Here is a 23,953-nt window from a genome sequence, read left to right as displayed (position 1 = left end):
CAGTCCTATGGATGTAGGTGATGTGGGTGATGTGAGTGATGGGGTGAGCATAAACCACTGTTCTAAAGGTCACTGAAAACTTTTAATTGGGATAGTTCTTGTCATGTTCTGGTGAACATGCAAAACACATATGCAAGCTTCATAGTTTTACTGCTTCCACCACATTTTATTACGGGAAGTTTCAAATATTTGCTACAGTGGACACCCACATATTCACTGCCATGATTCTACCATGAATATTTTACCATCCTTGCTTATTATATATCTACCCACCTCTTCCTCCATCATAGGTTTAATTTTAATCTTGATGTCCTCACCCTTTACTCCGTTAATTCTTCAGCTAATTGGCTGTGGATTTCTTTTACCGTAGTGGTTTTCAGAAACTTAAATATCCATAATCGTAACAAATTTTATATTCATTTATATGTTATTATAGATTTTAATTTTACTTCATTTGGTGTTTACATGTAATTCCTCATCCCACTCGGAGTTTATCTGGGTTAGGGTACAAGGCGAAGCCCTTGCCTCATTCTTCTCCTTCCCAAAGAGCTGGTTCCCTGGGACATGTGTCAAATCATGCTGGCCTTTCCTGTGTTGGTTGGTCATTTTTTAAAAACAATGTAAGAAAAAAAAACAATGTAACTTTTTGTATATGCCTATTTTTCAAATGGTGTCTTCTGTTCACTCGATATTGCTGTTAATTTATTTTACCACCGTTTCACTTTCACGGTTTCATAATACATTTTAACATGTAGTTAGGCAAATTCTCGCACTATTTTTCAAAATTTTGTTAGCTGTGTTATCACTTATTCTTGCAAATAAACAGTAATATTATCCAGACTCTAAAATATCCGGTTGAAATTTTAATTCATAGGTATATTTCTTCTTTCCTCATTTGAAAAACAGGGATAATAAGAACCTTTTGATAGGATTGTTGCGTGGATGAAATGACAGTACACTACATGTGAAGTGTTTTGACGTGCTATGTTGATTCGGAGCCGGTTCTGATTTTCCAGAGGGCTCTAAGATTCATTTAGAAGCAAGAGAAAACAGTCCTGGGTTATTAACCAGTTGAGACGCCCCGGGACTGGCGTTCCTTCACCCGTCAGGCCGGGCGCAGTTCATGTCTCAGGGGTAACTTCACACCTGATGTAACCGCACACCTGATGCTTCACGTCCGCTTGACCTGACACATTCCAAGGAAACTGTATTAGAGGGAGGTAAATCCGAGGTCACCCTCCCACAGATGGAGGGTCGAGCCTGCTGTCTCCTTCCCCCCGCCCCCATTTCTGGGCCTCTCCTGGCCCTCACCGTGGCCCCGCCTCGCGGAGGAGCCCGTCCCACTGCGCTTCCAGCAGGAGCGTCCTCCCACGGTCTGCAGGGAGGCCTCCGCTCCCCCTCCTCGCGGGGCGGGCCTGCTCCTGCTGCTCCCCGCCTGCTGTCCTCGCTCGGGAAAAGGGAGGGTTTAGAGCGATCACTGTTTGTTCTGCGTGTTCCCTCATCAGCTCTGTCCTCAGAAGGAATTCCTGCGACCGGATGCCCTTCTCACCCACATCTGACCCGCTCCCTCCCTGCATGTGGACCCCTCCCTGCCCGTCTTGGTTGTACACCGGTGCCGCTGTTTGCGTGTCCCGACCGCTGCCCTTAAGTGGGCAGCGTCTCCTGCTCCTCCTTGCAGACCGGGCATCTCGATGGGGCCGCGCCTGTCTTCAGCGCTCACTCCCCTCTCGCCAACCCTCCTTCCCTGTGAGCCCAGCATGGTCAGCACGACTGTTGAAATGGTCATTCCTTCCCCCAGTGCCTGGTACGGAGCAGACTCCAGTAAACGTGGGTGACTCCAGTATAAGAAGTACAGAGTCAGGACCCTCAGAAGGAGTCAGCAAGGTGCTTCCTGCTATACCTGGTTCACTCAGCAGCAGGGAATCTGGAGCCACGTCCTTTCACACGAGAAACTTGTGGCTGCAGAAAGGAGAAGGGTGGAGAAACGGGCAGGCTAGGCTGGCCTTCCCTGAGGGACAGGGTGCCCACGCCTTATGTCCTTAGAGAGGACCCTCTCTACTTCAGCCCTGACGGACAGGGAGCCATGGGCGAGCAGTAAAGAATCAGGAGGAAAAGGGGGTTCTTGCTGTGCTTGTTAAACTTTTGTTTGGCTGTGTCGGGTCTTGCTTGCAGCTTGCAGGCTCTTTTTTGTTGCTGCCAGCGGGCTCGGTCTTTGCTCTGCAGCGTGTGGGATCTTACATCCCCGACCAGAGATCAGACCTGCACCCCTGCATTGGAAGAGGACCCTTAACCACTGGACCACCCGGGAATTCTTCTGCTGGCTGTTTGTTTTCTGCCTGTTCTTTCAGCAGTTTTTTAGGTTCCCGGGATGGAGTGTTAGACATAGAATGAGCTTTGAAATGAACAGCGCTGCTGGAGTGCTTCCTGGAAGCCACCGTCTCCCGTCACTCCCTGAGCTCAGCGCTGCCTGCTGCAGGCCTCTGTTTCTCGGGGTTCCTTAGGTGAGGGCGCGGGCCAGGAGGAGCTCGCGTCTGTCCGGCGTCTGCTTCCTTCCGGGGCTGCGCCAAGCACCACGCCCCAGGTCTGCACTCGTGCCAGCAGAATGATGCCCATTTCAGGGAGGTCCTGCTGTTGAGAAAACAGTTGTGGAAGCTCTGGTACGAGGACATTGATTAAGTATCCCAAGGTCACACAGCCAGTACGCGGCAGAGCCAGTGCTTGAACCTGACCCAGACGGGCTCCAGAATTCCTGTTCCTATCGCACTGTAACTGTCCCTTTGTTCTCTATCTTTTTGTTCCAAAACAGTGTTACCATTCTGATGCACAACAGCGGATCTTTTTCTAACCCAAATAATTGAGAAACTGTTTATCTCCACGTGTGCCATGTTAAGCTTCCTAATTTCCATCAACCGCTTCCATTATATTTTTCTCATTTAACTGTTGCTCCAGCTCTTAAGAGGGACAGAGGTACATTAGGATTGGATTGGTTTCTTCCGTGACCTTAGAAGAATTTAAAATATTTCATCAAGAAACCTGATTATGTTAATTTTTTTACTTGGCAGTACTGGCGGTAACTAGCAGAGCTTGCTCGTCCTGGAGCGCCGCGCGCCTCCCAGGGCTCCCCGGTCCATTTCATCCTCCGGATCCCGAAGAGGGCGCTCTCATCTGCGAAGAGCCCCGGCTCCGACGCGTTTTCGTCCGGGTGGCTCTGCTCCCCGTCAGGCTCCCGCCCTCCGCGTCCTCGCTGGCGCCTTCTGTTCGCTGGCACGCGGGGCGGGGGAGGCGAGGCGGGGGTGGGTGGGGTTTCGCTTGTTCTCGCAAACCTGAGTGCCGATTTTCTCTTCTCTGAAATGTATTAAAGTTGTTTCCACTGTGAAAGCTTTCATCATAGAGTCTAGTCCATAGATAGGAGATCTAACCCAATTCCAAGCCTCCCCCCCCCATAATTAAATATTTGAATAGTAGTTTCCCATTATGGGCTTCCTTTGTGGCTCAGACGGTAAAGAATCTGCCTACATTGCAGGAGACCCAGGTTCGATCCCTGGGTTGGGAAGATCCCCTTGGGAACGGAATGGCTACTCACTCCCATGTTCTTGCCTGGAGGACTCCATGGACAGAGGAGCCTGGTGGGCTGCAGTCCCTGGGGTCCCAAAGAGTCAGGCACGACTGAGTGACTTCACTTTGCATTAGGGTTGACTTACTGGAAAATAATCCAGTACTTTTTGTTTCTGCTTCTTTAAGTTTCAGAAATTTGATTTCATAGTATCTCAGTTTAAATATTTTCATCTCTATTTTTCACATATAGTTAAATTTCAGAGTGTGTTGCACCATAATTGTTTCTGCACAGAATATGGTCACTATAACTTCACCCTCTGGTTGTTTTAACAGCAAGTTTTATCTGCCTACAGGAGAATATTAAAGAGCGAGCCTCCGTATCCCCAAGAAATGAGTGCTGTAGCCAAAGACTTAATTCAGCGTCTCCTGATGAAAGATCCCAAGAAAAGACTGGGATGTGGTCCACGTGATGCAGATGAAATCAAAGAACATCCCTTTTTCCAGGTGAAACATACGGAGCAGATGGTTTTCTATGCCCTGCTGTTTTCAGGGTGCTCGGCGTTCTTGGTGAAATGAGTGAACATGGGCATTTCAGTCATTTTCTCTCTGCTTCCACGTGTGTTACCCCTTTTTAAAATGAGAACCCTTTAAGAAGAATTAGAATTCTACTTGTAAGGACCTAAGTAGTCTTTTTTCTCTTTAAATGAAGTGAGAATGGGGAGGATCCTAATAACAGTTGGTTTTCTACATATTAATTGCTTAGAGTTTCTAAGTATTGGTTTCCATTTGTGATTTTGAAATTTAGGCATATAGACTGAGGAGACTTTTACTGTATTTTTTAGTCTCAGTTCATGAGCTGTTACTGCCACTGTGTTATGCTTTTTAGATAGTGATTTCATCTCTTCTTTCCCAGGAGAAATCTTAGACAATTCAAAATTGGCCTCCTTCTCAGTTGAATATCTATAATATGTGAGGAATTATTCATTAATTTTCGTTGTAGTTGAGACGGTGCTTTTCTTACTCTGCGGAAGCCTGATGAGGCCATTCTGCAGAGCACCAGCATGTCGGCGCGCCCTAGTGTGCTCCGTGTAGTCAAAAAAAAACAACCGTAGTTTTTGATAACTGGGAAAAAATAGACTGAGTTGGCTAGTTATTTCAATCTAAATGGTCAACCTGAAATATAATGACCTTGATTTCTAAAACTCTGAGCTTATGACTTTTAAATAATTTCATAGTATCAAGAAACATGACCTAAATATTTATGTCTAGAGGGACCATCAGAGTTTTATTTTGCAAACTGAGCTTTCACATTATCATGAAAATGAATGAAAATATCATAGCAAAACAGAGAAAAAACTCTAGAGTAAGCTTTCATGCTTAATAGAGAAAAACAAACAGTAATTGAGAATAAGAATTATCTCTTCGTTCTTAAATGCTCAAAAAAGGACACATTTATTTCAGTCTTAGCCATTTTAAAAAGTATTACTGTACTTCTTATAGAGGTACAGTAGCATAGTGAGAAATACATTTAGAATAAAATTCTCAGTATGTACATTTCTTAGAGTAAAAGGTTAACTTTTGAACAAACTATTTCAGATATCTTGTTCAGAAGTTTGGCTCAAAATTAACAACAAACTGGAAAATTCTTAAAGAGATGGAAATACCAGACCACCTTACCTGCCTCCTGAGAAATCTGTATGCAGGTCAAGAAGCACAGTTAGAACCAGACATAGAACAATGGACTGGTTCAAAATTGGGAAAGGAGTACGTCAAGACTGTATATAGTCACCCTGCTTATTAACTTCTATGCAGAGTACATCATGAGAAATGCTGGGCTGGGTAAAGCTCAAGCTGGAATCAAGATTGCCAGGAGAATATCAATAACCTCAGATTTGCAGATGACATCACCCTTATGGCAGAAAGCGAAGAGGAACTAAAGATGAAGGTGAAAGAGGAGAGTGAAAAAACTGGCTTAAAACTCAACATTCAAAAAAATAAGATCATGGCATCCGGTCCCATCACTTCATGGCAAATAGATGGGGAAAAATTGGAAACAGTATTTTCTTGGGCTCCAAAATCATGGCAGATGGGGAGTGCAGCCATGAAATTAAAAGACGCTTGCTCCTTGGAAGAACAGCTATGACCAACCTAGACAACATATTAAAAAGCAGAGAGATCACTTTGCCAGCAAAGGTCCGTCTGGTCAAAGCTATGGTTTTTACCAATAGTCATGTATGGATGTGAGAGTTGGACCATAAAGAAGGCTGAGCGCTGCAGAATTGATGCTTTTGAACTATGGTGCTGGAGAAGACTTTTGAGAGTCCCTTGGACAACAAGATCAAATCAGTCAGTCCTAAAGGAAATCAACCCTGAATATTCATTGGAAGGACTGATACTGAAGCCCCTATACTTTGGCCACCTGATGAAGAACTGACTCATTGGAAAAGACCCCGATGCTAGGAAAGATTGAAGGCAGGAGGAGAAGGGGACGACAGAGGATGAGATGGTTGGATGGCATCACCAACTCGATGGACCTGAATTTGAGCAAACTCCAGGATATAGTGAAGGACAGGGAAGCCTGGTGTGCTGCAGTCCCTGGGGTCGTGAAGAGTCAGACACAACTGAGCCACTGAACAACAATTCAAGCAAAATAGCCCAAATCATATTTTCCTGGAATCTTTTTCTCCATGGTTCCCTGTACTTATGAATATTGCAATATAGCTGTCATATTCAAGCAATTTTCTATAGCTTAGAATAGTAATTTTAGGTTATTTAATTGCCTTGACTTTGTAAATGACAGGGACACTTCAGGAAAGACCAAAATTCTACTTGTAAAGGCCCAAATGGAGTGGAGGTGGAGAGGACTGTAATAGCACTCAACTTTCTACATACTAAATGTTCTCCTGCTAACAACAGATTTCTTTAAATTACCCCTTTACTCGAGAAGTTCCTCTCAATACATGTACAGTAGCCAAGCACAAATCATATGCTCATAATGGAAAACATTACAGCTGCAGAGAGGAAAGAACACAAACTAGAAAGTCAAGAGACTGGCCCTTCCACTAGCGAATGTTTCAGTGAAAAGGATCGTTCTGATTCCCAGACTTCAGTTTCCATCTGGATGAAATAAAGAGGATGAGCTAAATGATCTTTAAAACCTGTTCCAGCTGAAAAGTTTGAAGATGTGTAATTTAGTGATTTTACCTCCATCGCCTCCACAAGAGGGCACGATAAAAACCTTTTTTGTTGATTATACTCACTGAATGTCATCAACGAACTGCAAGTTTCATGTTTTACCGTCTCCGAAATCAGTATGCAGCTTACAGTGGGCAGAATTTTGCTATTCTAATTGGTCACGCTTTTTCTTAATGGTACGTAAAGTAAGGGTGTGTCTTACTATCAAGGATGACATCTTAGATTACAGGAGAAATATATTGATATTATATATTTGTAATATCCAATACATTGATACTAAATATATGTGTGTATATATATGTGGGATTCAGTTCAATAAGTATTGTCAGAGATTGTTTTAAGTGATAGAAGGAGAACAACAATGAAAAAGAACAGAGGGTTGAATTTGAATCATATGAGAGAGCGGTTTATCAGACATCTAGTGACTGACACGGGTGGAAAGGAGGCCTGGATTACCCCATGGGGGAGAGAAGAGGCGGTGTTGAAACCCTTGAATACAGTTGGATGAGAAAAGAATGGTTACATCAGTTAGACAGAAACCAATGCATGAATTAGAGTTTATTTTCTAATCTGTCTAGATGACCAGGAGGAAAGCTAGTTAACACTGCCTCTTGAAAATAGGGCTGTTCCTTTAGAGTTAATACTCATATCCATTTTAAAGCCCTTTATTACAGTCTAGGTTTGGTTTGGTTTTGGTCGGAGCGGGTGAGAGAATAATTCTTGTTATCCCCAGGGTGAACTGGGGTGTCCTGGTGCCCCCTAGTGGCCAGGACGAGACCCCACGGCAGTGGGATGGAAAGCCGTCTCACCTCTTGGTCCCAGCGTCGGCTGGAGCTGTAAACTTCGGTCAAAAAGCAGCTGAGTTACAGTCAGTTCTATATCTGAGTCAGTCAGCCTTGAGACACCCAAATGTTTTATAACGATAATATAATAATTTCCACAAACTGACCACACGTATGAAACCCCCCCCCAAAAAAAACATGCTCCTGTTTGTAAAGAAGAAATTGTTTTTAATTGTTGGTTTGAAATATGTGCTTCTCTCTCTCTTGCTCCATGAAAATTACCTACCTTTGTTATTTTTCAAAAATGTATTTCAACTTTGTTGATTTCTACTTTGTACCAATTTTCTTTCTGTTTTAGAAAATAAACTGGGATGATTTAGCTGCCAAAAAAGTGCCCGCGCCCTTTAAGCCAGTCATCCGAGATGAACTAGATGTGAGTAACTTTGCAGAGGAATTCACAGAAATGGACCCCACCTACTCTCCCGCAGCTTTGCCCCAGAGCTCCGAGAGGCTGTTCCAGGTAATCCTGAAGGGCACACACATGTTGCTTGGCCACGTGTGCTTTGAAAGAAAAGATTAATTTTCTCATATGAAATCTTTTTGGCATCTTGAAAAACAGGACTCTATCTCTTTAAAATGATTAAATACAGAGATATGACAAATCGTTACCTGAAGCTTGTGGTTTGTTAAATAGCAGACATTATTTATGTGTTTTATTTTTTAAGAGTTCTCTTTATATATTTAATTATTTTTGGCTACACTGCACAGCATGTATGATCTTAATTTCCACACCCCCTGCACTGGAGTCTTAACTGGACCACTGAGGAAATCTCTGTGTGTTTATTTTTTATGTAAATAACTGTTAGACTTAACACCTGAAGTTTTATTTCTGTTCACGCTCTTTTGTAGAAAATGCAGTACTTTACCTCTATTCAAACAAAGTATTCTTAATATTGTATAAACAGTGTTGTCTGATTTTTTATCTTCAGTGAATAATCTGAACTGTTTCCCAACTCTTAAAAAAAAAAATTTAGAAAGGATTTTACACTTAGGAAAGTATGTTTTCTCAGACTTAAGATAAAATATTCCTACTATTAAATGGCATTGTAGCTTCATTTCTTTGACTCCCAGAAGCATCCTAATAGTATGGTTTAACTGTCTCTGGACATAGGCTTGCCCTTGGCTGGGCGCATAGCAGATGGAAGAAATGCTTCTTGAGTGTTCTTGCTTGAACAAATTATCATCCATCATTATACAGATGGTCCCCAGTTTACAGTGGCTCAGCTTAGGATTTTTTGACTTTATGGTGGTGCAAAAGTGATCCACGTTTGATACAAACCACACTTTGAAGTTTGCTCTTTCCTGGAATGAGGGTGTGCAGTAGGATCCGTTCTCAGTGCTGGGGGCTGCGGTGAGCCCTGGTTCCCGGGCAGCCACGTGGTCCTGAGGCGACCAGCCAGTGCAGTCGCCCTGGACACACAGCGTTGCATTTCACACTCGGTGCAGCAGGCAGTGACTGACATGCGACAGTCAGCCCTTACCGTAAAGCAGACTGTGTTAGATGATTTTACCCAACTAGGTTACGTGAGTGTTCTGAGCACGGTTAAAGTGGGCCAGCCTAAGCTATGATGTTAGGTTGGTGAGGTGTGTTAAATGCATTTTCAACTTGTAGTATTTTCCATTTATGGCGAGTTTATTAGGACAGAACCCCAGTGTAAGTGATAGAAGATCTGTACCACTTTTGGTTCCGCACATCATTCTGCCATTTGATTTTATTGCGTTTTAATTTCAAACTGCTTCCCCGGTGGCTCAGCGGGTAAAGAATCCGCCTGCAATCCAGGAGCTACAGGAGATGTGGGTTCGATCCCTGGGTCAGGAGGGTCCCCTGGAGAAGGAATGGCAACCCACTCCAGTATTCTTGCCTGGAGAATTCCATTGACAGAGGAGCCAATTGCTGACTTAGAAGCTAACTGGAATGAAACTTGCTATTTTGCTAGTTTGAGAACCAGTAGCATTTCAATCACATTTTAGTTCCTTAACTATACCTTTTTTGAGAAGTTAGTTGGGTTTATAAGCAAATTTTTATCAGCAGTGCAAAAGAATTATAGCTATAGGGAAGAAGTATTTTTCTGCCTTTCATTTTGAATCGGTTGAGTTCTACCAGAAGATGGCATTATCGCCTTCTGAAAAGCATTATTCTATTGATTTGAAATGACCTTGCGTTTTGGATCGCAAATAAAATAAAACTAGATTTGTCTTAACAAAAATCTGAACATCTTTCATTGGGCATGCCACGTGGCATGTGGGATCTTAGTTCCTCAGCCAGGGACGGAACCCACAGCCTTGACAGTGAAAGCATGGAGTCGAAGGAGAGAAGATGATGCCTTGTTTTGTTCACTCTCTTTTTTAAGGGCTATTCCTTTGTCGCCCCTTCCATCCTCTTCAAGCGTAACGCGGCCGTCACAGACCCTCTTCAGCTTCACGTGGGGGCTGACCGCCCCGGGGCGACGCACGTCGCGAGGAGCGCGATGCTGAAGGTACAGCCGCGGCGGTTAAATGTCCTGCTCACGGTTTAAATACCAGCGCTAGTCGACGTTCTCAAGTCCCGTAAATGGAATAGACTTTCCATTTGACTCAAACCTAATTTTAAAAAGTGAATAAATGGAAATAGCGCTATTTGCCCTAGAAAATTACCAGCATCCATTTGAAGGAGCTCCATGTTTACAGCAATAGAAAATGGTGTATTTTAAATAAGTGATAGAGATGTTAGAAATGAGCTAATGATGAATTTTTAAAGATTATAAATGTATTCCAGTCCTGCTTGTTAACATTCATAATGTTCTGTTACTCAGAAATTTTATCTGTCCCTGTGTATGACTGACATTTTCTTAAGTTAAATGATGTTGGTTTCTCATCAGGACTCTCCATTCTATCAACACTATGACCTAGATCTGAAGGACACACCACTGGGTGAAGGAAGTTTTTCAATCTGTCGAAAGTGCATACACAAAAAAAGTAACCAAGCATTCGCAGTCAAAATAATCAGCAAAAGGTATGCCTGTTTCCGGCAGTCTTTCTCATATATTTGTCCTAGTCGTTGGATTCTCTAAGATCTTTAGAAAAGGTTTCTCTAAGATCTTGGTTGTAAGGTTTTTAACCAAGGTTTGAGCCATTCAGCTCATCAGTTGACCCATTATACTTCTAGCTCTGAGGCAGTAATCCACTTTAGACATAAATCATAGTGTGATACACTTTTGAGGTTATTAAGAGAAGACTTTCTTGTGGTGGTGTTATTTAAACAGACTTGCTTAGTAAGTTCAGCAGCTGTTGCCATTCCTATTAGGTGTTATATTTGAAATATTTTTTCTGAGATTATTAATATTTAGCAATCCACAGGTAGCTTTGAGAACTAGTTGTTTTGGTAACTGACTATTACCTCCATGATGGTTTATTCTGATTACCAAATTGTCGAGCACACAGGGCATCCATTTCTTCATATGATTAAGCACTTTCTTGACTGGAAATAATCATTTTTCTCAAGAATAATGCTTTACTTGTTCCGGTGGGTGTATGACTCACTGCTTTATGAAAGCCTCTTTCTGATACTTTGACACTCACATTCTGAATATGCTGTAAGTAAAAACAAAATTAGGGCTGGGGCCGTACTTCCAAAAACTTGGTGAAGAGGCGTGTAGACACTGACCCCTTCATCTTTCAGGATGGAAGCCAGCACCCAGAAAGAGGTGACAGCTCTGAGACTCTGCGAAGGACACCCCAACATTGTGAAATTGCACGAGGTTTTTCATGATCAGGTATTCTGCTTTTTTTTCTTACTGTGCGTACTAATTCATACCCAGGGTTCTACTTTTCAACAGTTTTGTCGGTGCTTCTGGCTCAGAGCCAGGGATAGGGGACGTGACGCAGCCACTCACAGCCACTCGAGAGGTGAAAACCCGCCCCGCACACTCACCCCCCGCAGCCAGCGCCGCCTCCGCGTCTCTCACTCGGTCGTGGTCGCGCAGGGCGCGGATGGAGGGTGTGCGAAGGGGCGTGGAAGCCCCGTCCCCCTGCCGCCCCCCAGCTCGTCCCTGCGCGCCTCTCAGAGCTCAGTCACATTCGCCTTCAGCTTGACGCTGTGACTTTGAGAGTGGAACCTAGCCTGAAGCCTCTGTTATCGTTTTTGTGTCGTTGCTAAGTTGTATCTGACTCTCTTGTGACCCCGTGGACTGTAGCCTCTCTGTCCCTGGAATTTCCCAGGGAAGAATACTGGAGTTGGGTAGCCATGCCCTTCTCCAGGGCATCGAACCCGGGTGTCCTGCACTGGCAGGCGATTCTTTACCGCCGAGCCACCGGGGAAGCTTCGTTAGTGCAAAGTAAGGAGCGAACAGGAAGCAGAAGAGCAGAGATACCCGCCTTCCCTCTTCTGGTCCCGGGCGGGTTCACACGGCCCCTGCTGTTGGCTCCCAGTCCCGCTCTCCGTCAGGACCCTCACTCAGGGCGCGTCACCGTGGGCCCGGGAGGGATGCTGTTGTGCCAGGTCCGTGCCGCCGCCTCTGCAGACATCGCTCCGTTACAGTCATCTTTCCTCCAGGACTGGGCAGGTGGCACAGTTGCACACAAGACAGCATGCTAGGCAGCAGAGCCAAAACCAGCCCTGGGCGTGGTCGGCCCCGACTTGACCAGTGAAGAAACGGAGGTTCAGAGGCTCATGAGTCTTCTCCCACAGGGGGAGAAAACAGAATCATGAGACTTACCCAAGCAAAGTCACACAGCAGATCAGTGCAAATGCCGCCGGCGAGCTGGTCTCCAGTTCTGGGCTCGCCAACATGCTGCTCTGATGTGCACGTCGTCGGGAAGCTGTGGCTCGGCTCTCTGCCACACTGAGCTCCCCGGAGCGCTGAGGGCTGGCACGACGCGCGGTGGGGAGACCCGCGGCGGAGGAGCTGCGTGATTGATAGCGGCGGCTGCTGCTTGTTACCGTGGACCTTACCTGGTCCGGGCATCGCAGCACTCGTTCTGCATGCATTGTCTTATTCAGTCCTTACAATAACTCTGCGAAGTGGGGAAAGCAAAACTCACCGAAATTAAGTGCTCGGGTCTCCCCATCTCTGAGTGGTACTTCTGGGATCTGAACCTACACAGTCCAGCTTCAAAGCAAGCATTTGGTTACTGTGTGCTCCTGCCTTAGGGGAGGCAGACTCACTGTCTGGTTTTCGTATCAGGTAAGTGAGCACCCAAAAAATGACATTGTCTGCTTGCTGCTTGGTGCTTCTAATCAGAAAAGGAAGACCTCTGAATCAAGGATTAGGGGGAACTGATCTCCCTGCTCCTTCGCAGCCTCCGCCTCTTCGGGGTACTCAACCTCAGTGCAGGAGGTGAGTCCCTGTCCATTGGGGGTGCTTAGGAGGAGACAGGACAGTTTCCTGTTGGAGGTGATTCGCATGTCCGTCGACAGCTTGGCGGATGACCTTGACATGCCCCTCCGTGGTTGCAGCTGTGCTCTTAGCTACTCCTCCCGCCCAAGACTTTGGATCCCTGACCTTGAGGCCACCATCAGATCTCGGGAGTTATGCCCCTAATATTGTATTTATGTGACAAATGAACTTTATCATCTGCTGCTGTTATATTCAAGAGTTACTAGAATAGACATCATCTCATGGGGAACTTCCCTGGAGTACAGTGGTTGAGACCCCACCTTCCAATGTGGGGGATGAGGGTTCAGTCTGTGGTTGGGGCGCTAAGATCCCACATGCTCAGAGCCGCTGAGCCCGCGTGCCGCAGCGAGAGAGACCTCCACACCCGAGCGGAGACCCAGCACGGCCAAAGATCTGTCTCATGATGTAATCCTGTGTACGCCAGCATAAGTACATTGTTGTTCTAATGTACAGTTGTTGGCTGCTGGGGTTGTTTTTTTTTCCCCATAATGGTGACACAGTTGCTACATCATGCCACATCCAACACAGTCTGCTTTTCATCTCAAGATCCTTAATCACAGCTGAGAATTCCCTTCATCATACAAGGTAGCATCCGTAGGTTCTGGGGGTTAGGATGTAGACATCTCGAAGGGCCATTATTCAAGCTGCCATGTACATATTTTTCACCATTATCTACATATTTATTGGTGAGGGCGCTAAAGTTCATGGAGGTAAAGTAACATCCACTGGGTCATAATTAAGTAGCAGAAATGGCGTTCAGATGCAGGCTTGACTCTTAAAGCCTATCTCTTAAAGCACTCTAGGTATTGCCTCTCATTTGTTGAAAGCTTGCTGGCATACAGTTTTAGCAGACCTTTAGCTTTGACCTAATTTGGCTGATGTAGAAATTCAAGTTAGCATCATCTCTAGTAGCCTGGGAGCAATTGTCTTTTTTAAAAAAAAGGTTATTCACCTTCTAGAATATGCCCATTGTGTGCAGGATAATGTATTTATAGCCATCTTTTTTATGATGCAGTTTTTCTGGACTTTGCTAATTCAAAGGGAAGCATACTTTCTTTTGTTTGTTGAGTGACATTGGTGTGATAAGGCATAGCATTTGAATCTGATTATTGATAACTTTTTTAAACCGTTTGTGTTCATTGGGGAGTGGATATAATTCCTTTGCTTTTCAATAGCTCCTATGTTATTTTCTTTATGGAAATATATGCAAAATATAATAAGTATGTAACCTTTGATGCTATTAAGATAATGCCTTTGGGATCAAAAGCAATTTTGTCTTTAAAAAACCCATAGTGAGTTATGGATTTTTGCCGTGGGAATTAACAGGAACCCTGAAACTAATCTGCTGAGCCCTAAGAGAAGATTTAAAGTGACATCATCCAATAATGCCTTTTTTTATAAGGTAAATTTGCCATTAAATGTGTGTGTCAGGCCTCTTGTGGGCAGCGTGTTCCATCAGTAATCTTCTATATTATTTAAAGCAGCCAATTTCACATTATTATCAGTACAAGGTCACACTTTAAAAAGAAAAATATGTAAACTTGATAGAGAGGGTTGGAATGCAATTCAACTGAAAGAATTAGTCAAGGAAAGGATATATAAAGATTTCACTGCAGTACTTGAAATTTTCCATTACTGAAATAGAACTCTAAAAAAGACACATTATCCTTCAACTCTTTCCTCTAAAATGCAAGGATCACCGTTGATTCTTTTAACAAGGGACTATTTAAATTTATCGGTTACAGTTCATAGTCAGTAAATGTTTTATGCGTCGATCAGCCTCTCCTCTTCAGTAAGGCCCTACACATTGTTCTTTCTTTTCTAGCTTCACACGTTTCTAGTGATGGAACTTCTAAATGGGGGAGAGCTGTTTGAACGCATTAAGAGAAAGAAACATTTCAGTGAGACGGAAGCCAGCTACATCATGCGGAAGCTGGTGTCAGCTGTAAGCCACATGCATGACGTCGGGGTGGTACACCGCGATCTGAAACCCGAGGTACGAAGTCACACAGTGCGACCTTGAGTCACTATTAAGGATCCCCTGGACGTGTGCGGGCTTTTTTTGGGGGGGGGGGGCTTGGTTTTTTATTTTCAGGGCTTTCTTCTAAATAGATATTTGCAAATACCATGTTTCTTGGATTTTTTTCTTTTTCTATTTCAGTCTAAAATAAATCTGTCTTTTCTTTTTTTTGCCAGCTGATCATCTTGAGGTTATATTTGTAAGTGTGAGAGCCTTTTATGGAAGAAATACTTTATGCAACAGTTGTGGACTAAAAATAGCAATGGAAATTTTTGTAGCAAGAAAATAATATCCCTCCTATATGTATACCATTTTAGAGGGATTTTTTTTTTTTTAAACGGTGTATTTTGAAAGCTTATCTTTCACTTTCATAATCAAATTGATTAGCTCATGAATAGGAACATACATAATCCTGTTTTGAATACTTAAAGCATTGTCTTGGTTTAATTAGTTCTGTGATCTTTGCATGTGCTTTTCTTTGCTGATGTACTTGCAGTGTTTATAGAACTGTGTAGCAGTGCAGAAGTAGCAGCTTTTCATATTTTTTTTCTTTCAAAAGGTTAAGAAAGAATTTTCTAACTCTAGAATAATCCCTTTTTAGTATCACAAATATGAAAATTCCTCCCTTTTAGAAAATCATCAAAATAATAATGCAAATTGAAAAGCAAAACCCAATACTTTATAAAAGGATAACAATGAATCATCCTTTACCATAGGCAAAATTATATATATATATTTACTCTAAAATAGAATTTCAGTTTTAATTGCTATGTGATTGTAATGCATTTTCAAGTATATTTAAAATAATAATTTGCTGTATTTTTGTGTTAGACTATAAAAGAATATCTCTCAAAAAGTACCATTTATGCCTTTTGGTTAAGTACGTTAGGTTACTGGTAGGAAGAGGATGTTTTGAAAATGGAATTCTCTGTCTTTGGATATAACTGACTGATTCCTAAAGTATTTAAACTTCTGTGTACTTTCTATTATTGTTATTCCTATTACTCGTAATTAGTCAGAAGCGTGTTGTGAGCGCGCAGCTATGCTTCCTGATTGCAGTTCCCACTCTCCCACACAACGCCCACTGGAAATATGGCGCTCCGCACAGTGGAGACTAGCTGTCTATTTTTAAATGTGACCACATACCACTTAAGTGCTTTTTTTGATAGACAAGGAACAAGCATGTAATTTTTTTAATTGAAAAGATCTGTTCCATGACTGTCTAGAATTCATTTTCACATGTTTTATTCTTTGATAACTGGCCATCTGTCCCCTCATGAGTCTCAAACGATTCAACTGTCCTCTCCAACAGAATTTAGATTTGCCTTCCGATTTTACTGGTTAAAAAAACACTCACATAGCTTTGTTCTTATCTGTTAAAAAGATTTTGTTTCAAGTAGGCATTTGAAAAGAAGAACTGTCTCGTTATATAAGACAGCCTGCTACTGTGATAGTCCTAAACCAACATGTGTTTTGGAGACATGAAAATGTACCTTTGAACTAACATTTTCATAATAAAATGGCTTTCACTTTGACTTTTAAGTGGCCGATTATATTATTTTCAAGCTAAAAGTTTAATCCCTTTCACAGTGATAGCATTTTAAGATCTGTTTATGTCTCTTTTGGTAGATATTTATGTGGTGTTCATATTCTACACAGGCAAGATAATTTCTAGGTGGTGAGAATCAAATAAATTTAGAAGCTGGCTGCCATTCTTAGTAGGCTGCTTTGTATTTTTCAAACTGATCCCCATATTCTTGAAAGATTGAGAAATTTTATCGAATTAGTTCCTGGCCCAGCTTGAGACAAGGACATCAGTGGTTTGAGTGGTGACTTCCTGCCACTCCTGACCGTGTACGCCCAGCTCCACTTTGAGAATTGGGAGAGGGGTGAAGAGGGGAATGCCGCGTCTCCTCCATTTCAAGATCTGCGAACAAGGGCGTCCTTAGCCAGTCTTGGTGTAGGAGACACTGAAGTCCTTTCCAGAGACTTGCAGGCTCGGTGCGGGCAGGCCGGGTGCTGCAGCCCAGTGCCTCCTGCTGCAGGAGAGCCCAGGGCCATCTGCTGGGCCCTCTCCTAAGTACTCCTGCCTGAACTCCAGCATGACTTCAGCTGTGGCGAAGCCTTCCATTGAATTATATTCACATTTAAATTCTATCAGAAATTCAGGATTAAGCATTTAGTATGACAGAAAATTTAAGAAAACCTTTCAGCTAATGTTTTTTGTTTCTTTCCTCCCACTTCATTCATTTTTAACTTTTGAAAGGGGGCCTAGAAGATTTTTCTTCTTTGTATCAGTGAAGCCTTCTATGATATATTTTCTTTCACTTTGAGTAATATTAAAAAGCAAATGATGTTCCAGAGCTGGGGGAATAATTTAATGATCAAAAAGGCATACTAGATTTTGTTAGGATGGCTAAAGACAATATTATCAGATTCACTTACTGTGGGTCCTAGTTTGATGTACTGATAAAAATGATGATTTGCATACCAATATAGTTAGATTGTTTAAACAAGTGGTAAATACAAAAGTAATCAGGGACTTCTCTGGCAGTCCAGTGGTTAAGAGGGGAACTCCCAGTGCAGGGAGCATGGGTTCGATCCCTGGTTGAGGAATTAAGTTCTTGCATGCTGCATGTTGCAGATAAAAAACAAAACAAAAGTAATCAGTAAAACCTTAGTGATTGAGAAGGCTTGGAAAATGATTCAAAATAACATTTTCTGAATAAAGAAGGATAGTCTCCATAAGCATCAAGTATTAACTGTTTTGGAAAAAGCATTTCTGAGATGCATGGTTCCACCATGTATTCTTTAATAGGTTTTACCAAATATTATTAACTGTTTTGCTAGATATTATATAACTATTTTATTTGACTTCATTCAACAGACAAATATTTACCAAACCACCTGCTACATGAGAAAGTCATGAATAAAATAGACACAGTTGTTGGCCTCGTGGAATTATGGTCTAATGTGAGTGAAGACATTGAACTGATATTGCAGAGCTGATAAATGCCAGAAAAGAATAATAAATGCTAGAAGAAAATATAATAGCTCCCAACATCAGTTTGGCGACATCTTTAAAGCAGGATTAGATGCCTGAGAGCCAGGTTGGCAGGGAGGCTGGTGGAAGAAGTAGAAGACAGAGCAGAAGGTCAAGAAGGGGCGTGTCGGCATCGGGAACGTCCCTCGTGACCTTGTAGACGCGTGCGGTCCAGAACTCCTAACGCAGAGAGCGCGGATGCTGGGACCCAGCTCCCAGCCCACCGCGTCTGATCTCTGTCTGAGTCCAATGTAAATATTAACAGATAATGTTCCAAAATGCCTCTCCAAGGCCCCTGACATCTTAATGAGAAACTTTGTATCTTGCAGAATTTATTGTTCACTGATGAAAATGACAATTTGGAAATTAAAGTCATTGATTTCGGGTTTGCACGCTTGAAGCCCCCTGATAATCAGCCTCTGAAGACGCCGTGTTTCACTCTTCACTACGCTGCCCCGGAGCTCCTGAATCACAACGGCTATGATGAGTCCTGCGACCTCTGGAGCTTGGGCGTCATTTTGGTGAGTTCGTACCAGCCACGCCATTCAACCCCGTTGGTCTCGGTGTCCTCTGCATCTCTCCCTTTGCTGTCTGTCTGTCTGTCTGTCTTTTTTTAACTGGACTATCATTGCTTTACAATGTTGTGCTAGTTTCTGCTACAATGAGGTGAGTCAACTACGCGTGTGCACATATCACCCCTCCCTCTCACGCCCTTACCCTACCCCTCGAGGGTTTTCTTAAATTCATGAAAAAAATTGGCAAATTGGTTTCTTTTCTGTACAAACAGTGAAAGGCCTGACTGAAGACTATTTCCCTTTCTTAAAATTTATATTGGAGAAAATGTAGGAATTTTTATTTTGGTTTATTTGGAATATTTAAGGCAGCTGTGTTTTATGTGAATTACAGTTATATATATGTATTTTTAAAGAAGCAGTAGTCTATTTTCATAAGCTACGCATATTAGATATAATATGAAACTAGCAAAGTGACTCATTAATGGAAAAAAAATTTTAAAGTATATTCTCTGAGATTTTTAGCCCAAAAAGCAATTGAGGAATATCACAGGATAAATTAACAAATTAATAAATAAAATTTAAAAGATTTATAGTAACTTATAGTAATCATGGTAAGCATGCTTTCACAAAACCTCTTGGCAGCCAGGATCAGAAACAGAACATAAGCTAGAAAAATCTCAGCATGTTTTTTTTTTTTTCTTTCTCAAAATAGCTTTATTCTTTCTGCATACAATTTGTAATGCATAATCATAGGGAGAAGTTTTCAGACAATAGAGAAAGCTACAGGGAACAAGGTGGAATCACTCGTAATCTCATCGTGCAGAGATGGTATTGCATAAGTTCTTCCCCTCCGCCCACCCCTGCTTCCTAATATGTATGCTGTATCTCTTTCTACACTTTTTTCTATATGTTTCTATATATATTCAGGTTTTCTTAACAAATGAGATTATGTGATATGTAGTTTGAGTCTCCATAGTTTTTAACATTTCCTTACTAATGAGCAGTTAGCATTTTGTAGCCTCTCGCTAATTATAAGCTACACAAATGAATATTTTTGATATATGTACTTGCATTGATCTCACTATTTCCCTAGACCAGACTCCTAGGAGAAGGGTATATACATCCTTATTTTGACATATATGCCTGTATTTCCTTCTAGAAGGTTTCCAGATCATGTTCTCATCAGCTGTATGTGAATACATTGGATACTATCAATTTCCATCTAAATTACTTCCTGTGGTTATTATAATTTGCATTTTCCTTGATGAGTATTCAGTGTGTGCATCTTTTCGTGTATTTGAACATTTTAATTTTCTGTTTTATGAATTGCTGTTTATGAGCTTTGCCCACTTTCCCATGGGGAAATTTTTCATATAATGAAACTTAAGGCTCTATTAAGGATTTTAATCCTTTGTCAGACATTAACGTTGGAAATGTTTTTTCTGGTTTGTCATTTCTTTGAAAACTTTGTTCACAGTTATATGAGGTTTTAATTTGATTTTTAGAGAGGTTTAAATAGAGAAGCTTTTTTAATTTTTATGTTTTAATGGAGAAATTTTAAAAAATTTTGTTACAACATAAAAATGAAAAAACATATCTATTTAAAAGCAAAATTCAAATACATTGGGCTTCCCAGGTGGCACTAGTGGTAAAGAACCTGCCTGTCAATGCAGAAGACATAAGAGACCTGGGTTCGATCCCTGGGGGGGGGAGATCCACTGGAGGAGGGCGTGGCAACCCACCCCAGTGCTCTTGCCCGGAGACTCCCCTGGACAGAGGGGCCTGGCGGCCACAGTCACGGGGTCGCAGAGTCAGACACGACCGAAGTGACTCCACGCGCGATATGTCAGTCTTTTCCTTTGTGGTGTTCTGGCTTTGATGTCAGACTGGCACTCCACCCCCAACCCAAGATTATAAAAATATTCCCTTAAGTTTCCCTTTTGAGTTGTATTTTCTTTTTATACTGATGCGCTCCGTCTGGGATTTATTTTGGTGTCAGTTTGTTTTCCCCCAGTGGCAGCCAGTTGTCCTTGCAGGATGGTCCTTTTATTTTTAAGCTATAGGTTTTTATTTCAGCAGTTTTAAGTCATCATTTATAATTTGCAAATCAAATTACATATTTATGAGTATGATTTTTAAATAAAAATAAACAGCTAACTTCTGTAGATTTGAGTTTTGTTTGACTTAAACTGATTCAGTAGCACTCTCCTAAAAAATTCATCTAAATAAAAAAGAGCCTTTCTTTTTTAGCAGTAATACAAGATTACTCCCTTGTAAAAGAGCCTTACTTAAATACAGGCCAAATGTAATTATCATGCTTTTTAAGGTTTTAAAAGACACTCTTAGACATGCAGACAGGTATTTTAGAGCCGCCAAATGCCTCAGCTATGGAAATAACCTCGTATAATGGCGTGGAGAGAAGCCAGGCTTCTCTCTAGATGTAATTGTCAACTCTTAGACAGGAGCAGGAAACAACAGATTAAATGATACCACCAGTGTATAATCACAATGTCCAGACTGCAGGAATTCTACAGGACAAACAGCCCAGTTACTCCAGCAAATAAGTTATAAGAAAAACTAGACTGGGAACCTATAGATTAAAAGACACTTAAGAAACAATGTTTGCATTTTACTTGAATTCATTTTACTCTAATCCAAACAAATTCTAATTTTAATTCTGTTTGTTAAATTCAAACTCTGTCATACTAATGTGATTATAATATTAGACAGTGTGTGTAACACAATTGGGGAAATTTGATTATTGACTGGATATTGGATGATACAAAGGCATTACTGCTAATTGTTTTTAAGTGCAATCAGAGGTTGTGGTTGTGGGTTTTTAAAAGTCCTTGCCTTTTACAGATACAAAATGAAATATTGGGTTGGCCAAAAATTTCATTCGAGTTTTTCTGTTACAGCCCATGGAAAACCCAAACGAAGTTTCTGGCCAATACTTACATATGAAAAGCTAAGTTAGCGCCTGCATTAAACTGTCCAAGAAAAAAAAAGAATGCCTTGTAAACTTTTCCATATAAATGAGTGCTCCTCTCCAGAGGATCTAGATTTGAGCTATCCCATAGTAGGCACAAAATTTATTTGAAGTTGTTTGCCTTAGAAATCTATAACCCTTTGACATGTTACCTGTGATGAACACAAATATGGATACTTTAATATGAAGATAATTTACTTTATTGTCACTGGGTAAAACAAATACTTGAGAAGGATGCATTGAATCACACACGTGGCTTTGATTACAACTCAGTCTACGTCATGGATGAGCAGTTCATTGGAAACATACAGGACTCCATTAAAATGGAGCTTACATGGCGTCTTAGTCCGCTCAGGGCGGCCATAACAAAATCCCGCAGACTGGGCGACTTGAGCAGCAGGAATTTATTTCCCAGTTGTGCAGGCTGGGAGGTCCAGTTCCAGGGTGCCAGCAGGCTGGCATCTGGTGAGGGCTCCCCTCTTTGGCTGCAGACAGCCACCTGCTCCTGGTGACCCCACGTGGCCCCTCCTCTCGTGGGCTCACAGGGAGGGCAGGCCAGCTCCCGTGCGTCTCTCCGTAAGGACACCCTCGTGGATGAAGGCCTCATGTCCCCACCACCTTTACCTCCATAAAGGTTCTGTCCTCAATGCAGCCACGTGGGGGTGCGTGTAACTTTTCAGCACATGAGTCTCTAAGGCACACAGTGATTCAGAGCCTAACAGCGTTTAGAAAGTGTAGAACAGGATTATATGCTATTCCATAGGTATATATAGCATACCCGTGGGACGGAATATAATAAGGGTTAAAACATATTTCTTCCAAGTGTTTTATTCAGGATTTCATATTTTTTCGCTATCTTCTCAAAATTTTATTTTGAAAATTTCAGACCTAGAGAAAATTTGGGAGAATACTACAGTGAACATTTAGCATGTTGCCACGATTACTTTTGCTTTCTCCCCAGTTCCCCCTTGTGTGTGTATACATACATACATACACACACACATGCACATATGTATATCTTTATGTATAGAGATACTTTGTTATCACAACCTTTGCCAACAGTTTGCAGACACAGAATTATTCTTAACAGAAGTTGGTTCCTGGATAATCAACTAAATTGTAAGATCTTGGAGTTGAGAGGAGCCTAGAGTTGTCTAATTCTAACTCTTCCAGAAAAGGGATCTTTCTACAAAAAGTCCCTATCACCACTCTCCTTTAAATATTTCCAAAGATGGTGAATTCATCTTTCCACCCAACAGCTTGCTGAATTATTACACAGCAGAGCAAGAAAACTCTAATATAAAGGATACTTTTTTGTATTTAGTCATCAATGTATGTGTTAGGAAGTGGGGTAAGATTAAGAAGGGGAGCAGACTTTCGAAAACTGTTTTGCAGTATCTACTGAACACACAGACCAAATGACCCAGCAGTTTCCATCTCAGGGATGTAGCCAACAGCAATGTCTGTTTTTACGTACCAGAAGAGATGTACACAAAGATACGTAGCAGCAGGTTTCAGGGTGCCCCAAATTGGAAACAAGTCAAATGTTTGTCAACAAGAGATATTTTAGTCTGGGTGCCCCCAGAAAGCAGAACCTGAAGTGAAAGCTTACATTTTAGCATGTTCCTAAGGACCAGACCTGGTGGCTCAGCTGGTAAAGAATCCGCCTGCAATGCGGGAGACCTGGGTTCGATCCCTGGGTTGGGAAGATCCCCTGGAGAAGGGAATGGCTACCCACTCCAGTGTTCTGCCTGGAGAATCCCATGGACTGTATAGTCCGTGGGGCCGCAAAGAGACACGACCGAGCGACTTTCACTTTCACTGAGGACCAGAATCTCGGGGAGGCAGGAGGAAGGCAGGGAAGAGGTGAACCAAGGGGGCACCGTGAGCTGCCACCTGCTGTCACCGAGTGGAGCTGAGCGGGGGCGCTCGCGGAACAAAGCCTCTCACAGCGGACCCTAAGGCTGCAGGGTCAGGAAATGTGAGTTCTGTGAGTGAGGCCTGCACCCATAGGACCTAGATAGGGGGACCCAGCACCGATGGATCGCCACTGATCCAGCACAATCCTCAAGGACAGAACTCCAGCCCCGTAGGGCCTTGTCCTGAGCTGGTGTCTTCACCAAGCTTTTCACATTCTGACACTGCCAAAGTGAAAGAATGCCAGACTATCTGACAAGTAGGCCCAATTTCCTTTCTTCTCTCATCAGCCGATCACTGGGATCCCTCCTCAGTGAGGTCATAGGTGTGAGTTAAGGAAGAGGCCTTGGTGCACCTTGAGAGAGGTGACGTGCACGCATGCGCTAACTTGCAGCCCCTCTGGCCGCCTCTGGTCGATTCTGAGCGTGCCGTGTGCATGGCACAGCAGCTGCAGCAGCTTTATGGGTCAGGGCATCTGCTCGTCCCAGCTCACAGCTTTGTC

General features: G+C 42.5%; 1 protein-coding gene across 9 annotated transcripts in view; it reads left to right on the top strand.

The window, feature by feature from the left end:
- Positions 1-23,953, top strand: part of RPS6KA5 (ribosomal protein S6 kinase A5) — a 184,832-nt gene that overhangs the window by 154,558 nt on the left and 6,321 nt on the right. For 6 of the 9 annotated variants that reach the window (XR_014059767.1, XM_081510897.1, XM_081510895.1 and 3 more), the window contains 7 exons: positions 3,909-4,059; positions 7,891-8,052; positions 9,944-10,069; positions 10,451-10,584; positions 11,251-11,344; positions 14,793-14,963; positions 18,360-18,551. Coding sequence is in view for 6 of the 9 variants with exons in the window: in XM_081510897.1 (XP_081367023.1) it covers positions 3,909-4,059; positions 7,891-8,052; positions 9,944-10,069; positions 10,451-10,584; positions 11,251-11,344; positions 14,793-14,963; positions 18,360-18,551 (1,030 nt within the window). In the remaining 3 variants the exon portion in view is untranslated. Of the gene's footprint in view, positions 1-3,908; positions 4,060-7,890; positions 8,053-9,943; positions 10,070-10,450; positions 10,585-11,250; positions 11,345-14,792; positions 14,964-15,163; positions 16,530-17,874; positions 18,552-23,953 lie in introns of those variants that run through there. The other 3 variants (XR_014059769.1, XR_014059768.1, XM_081510899.1) reach the window with 2 other exon arrangements.

This window comes from Giraffa tippelskirchi, chromosome 7 (assembly GCF_054371585.1).
Source record: "Giraffa tippelskirchi isolate mGirTip1 chromosome 7, T2T-mGirTip1v1.2.pri, whole genome shotgun sequence".
NCBI classification, from domain to species: Eukaryota; Metazoa; Chordata; class Mammalia; order Artiodactyla; family Giraffidae; genus Giraffa; species Giraffa tippelskirchi.
The sequence above is the reverse complement of the archived record's forward strand: the minus strand, read 5'-3'. Positions and strand labels throughout refer to the sequence as shown.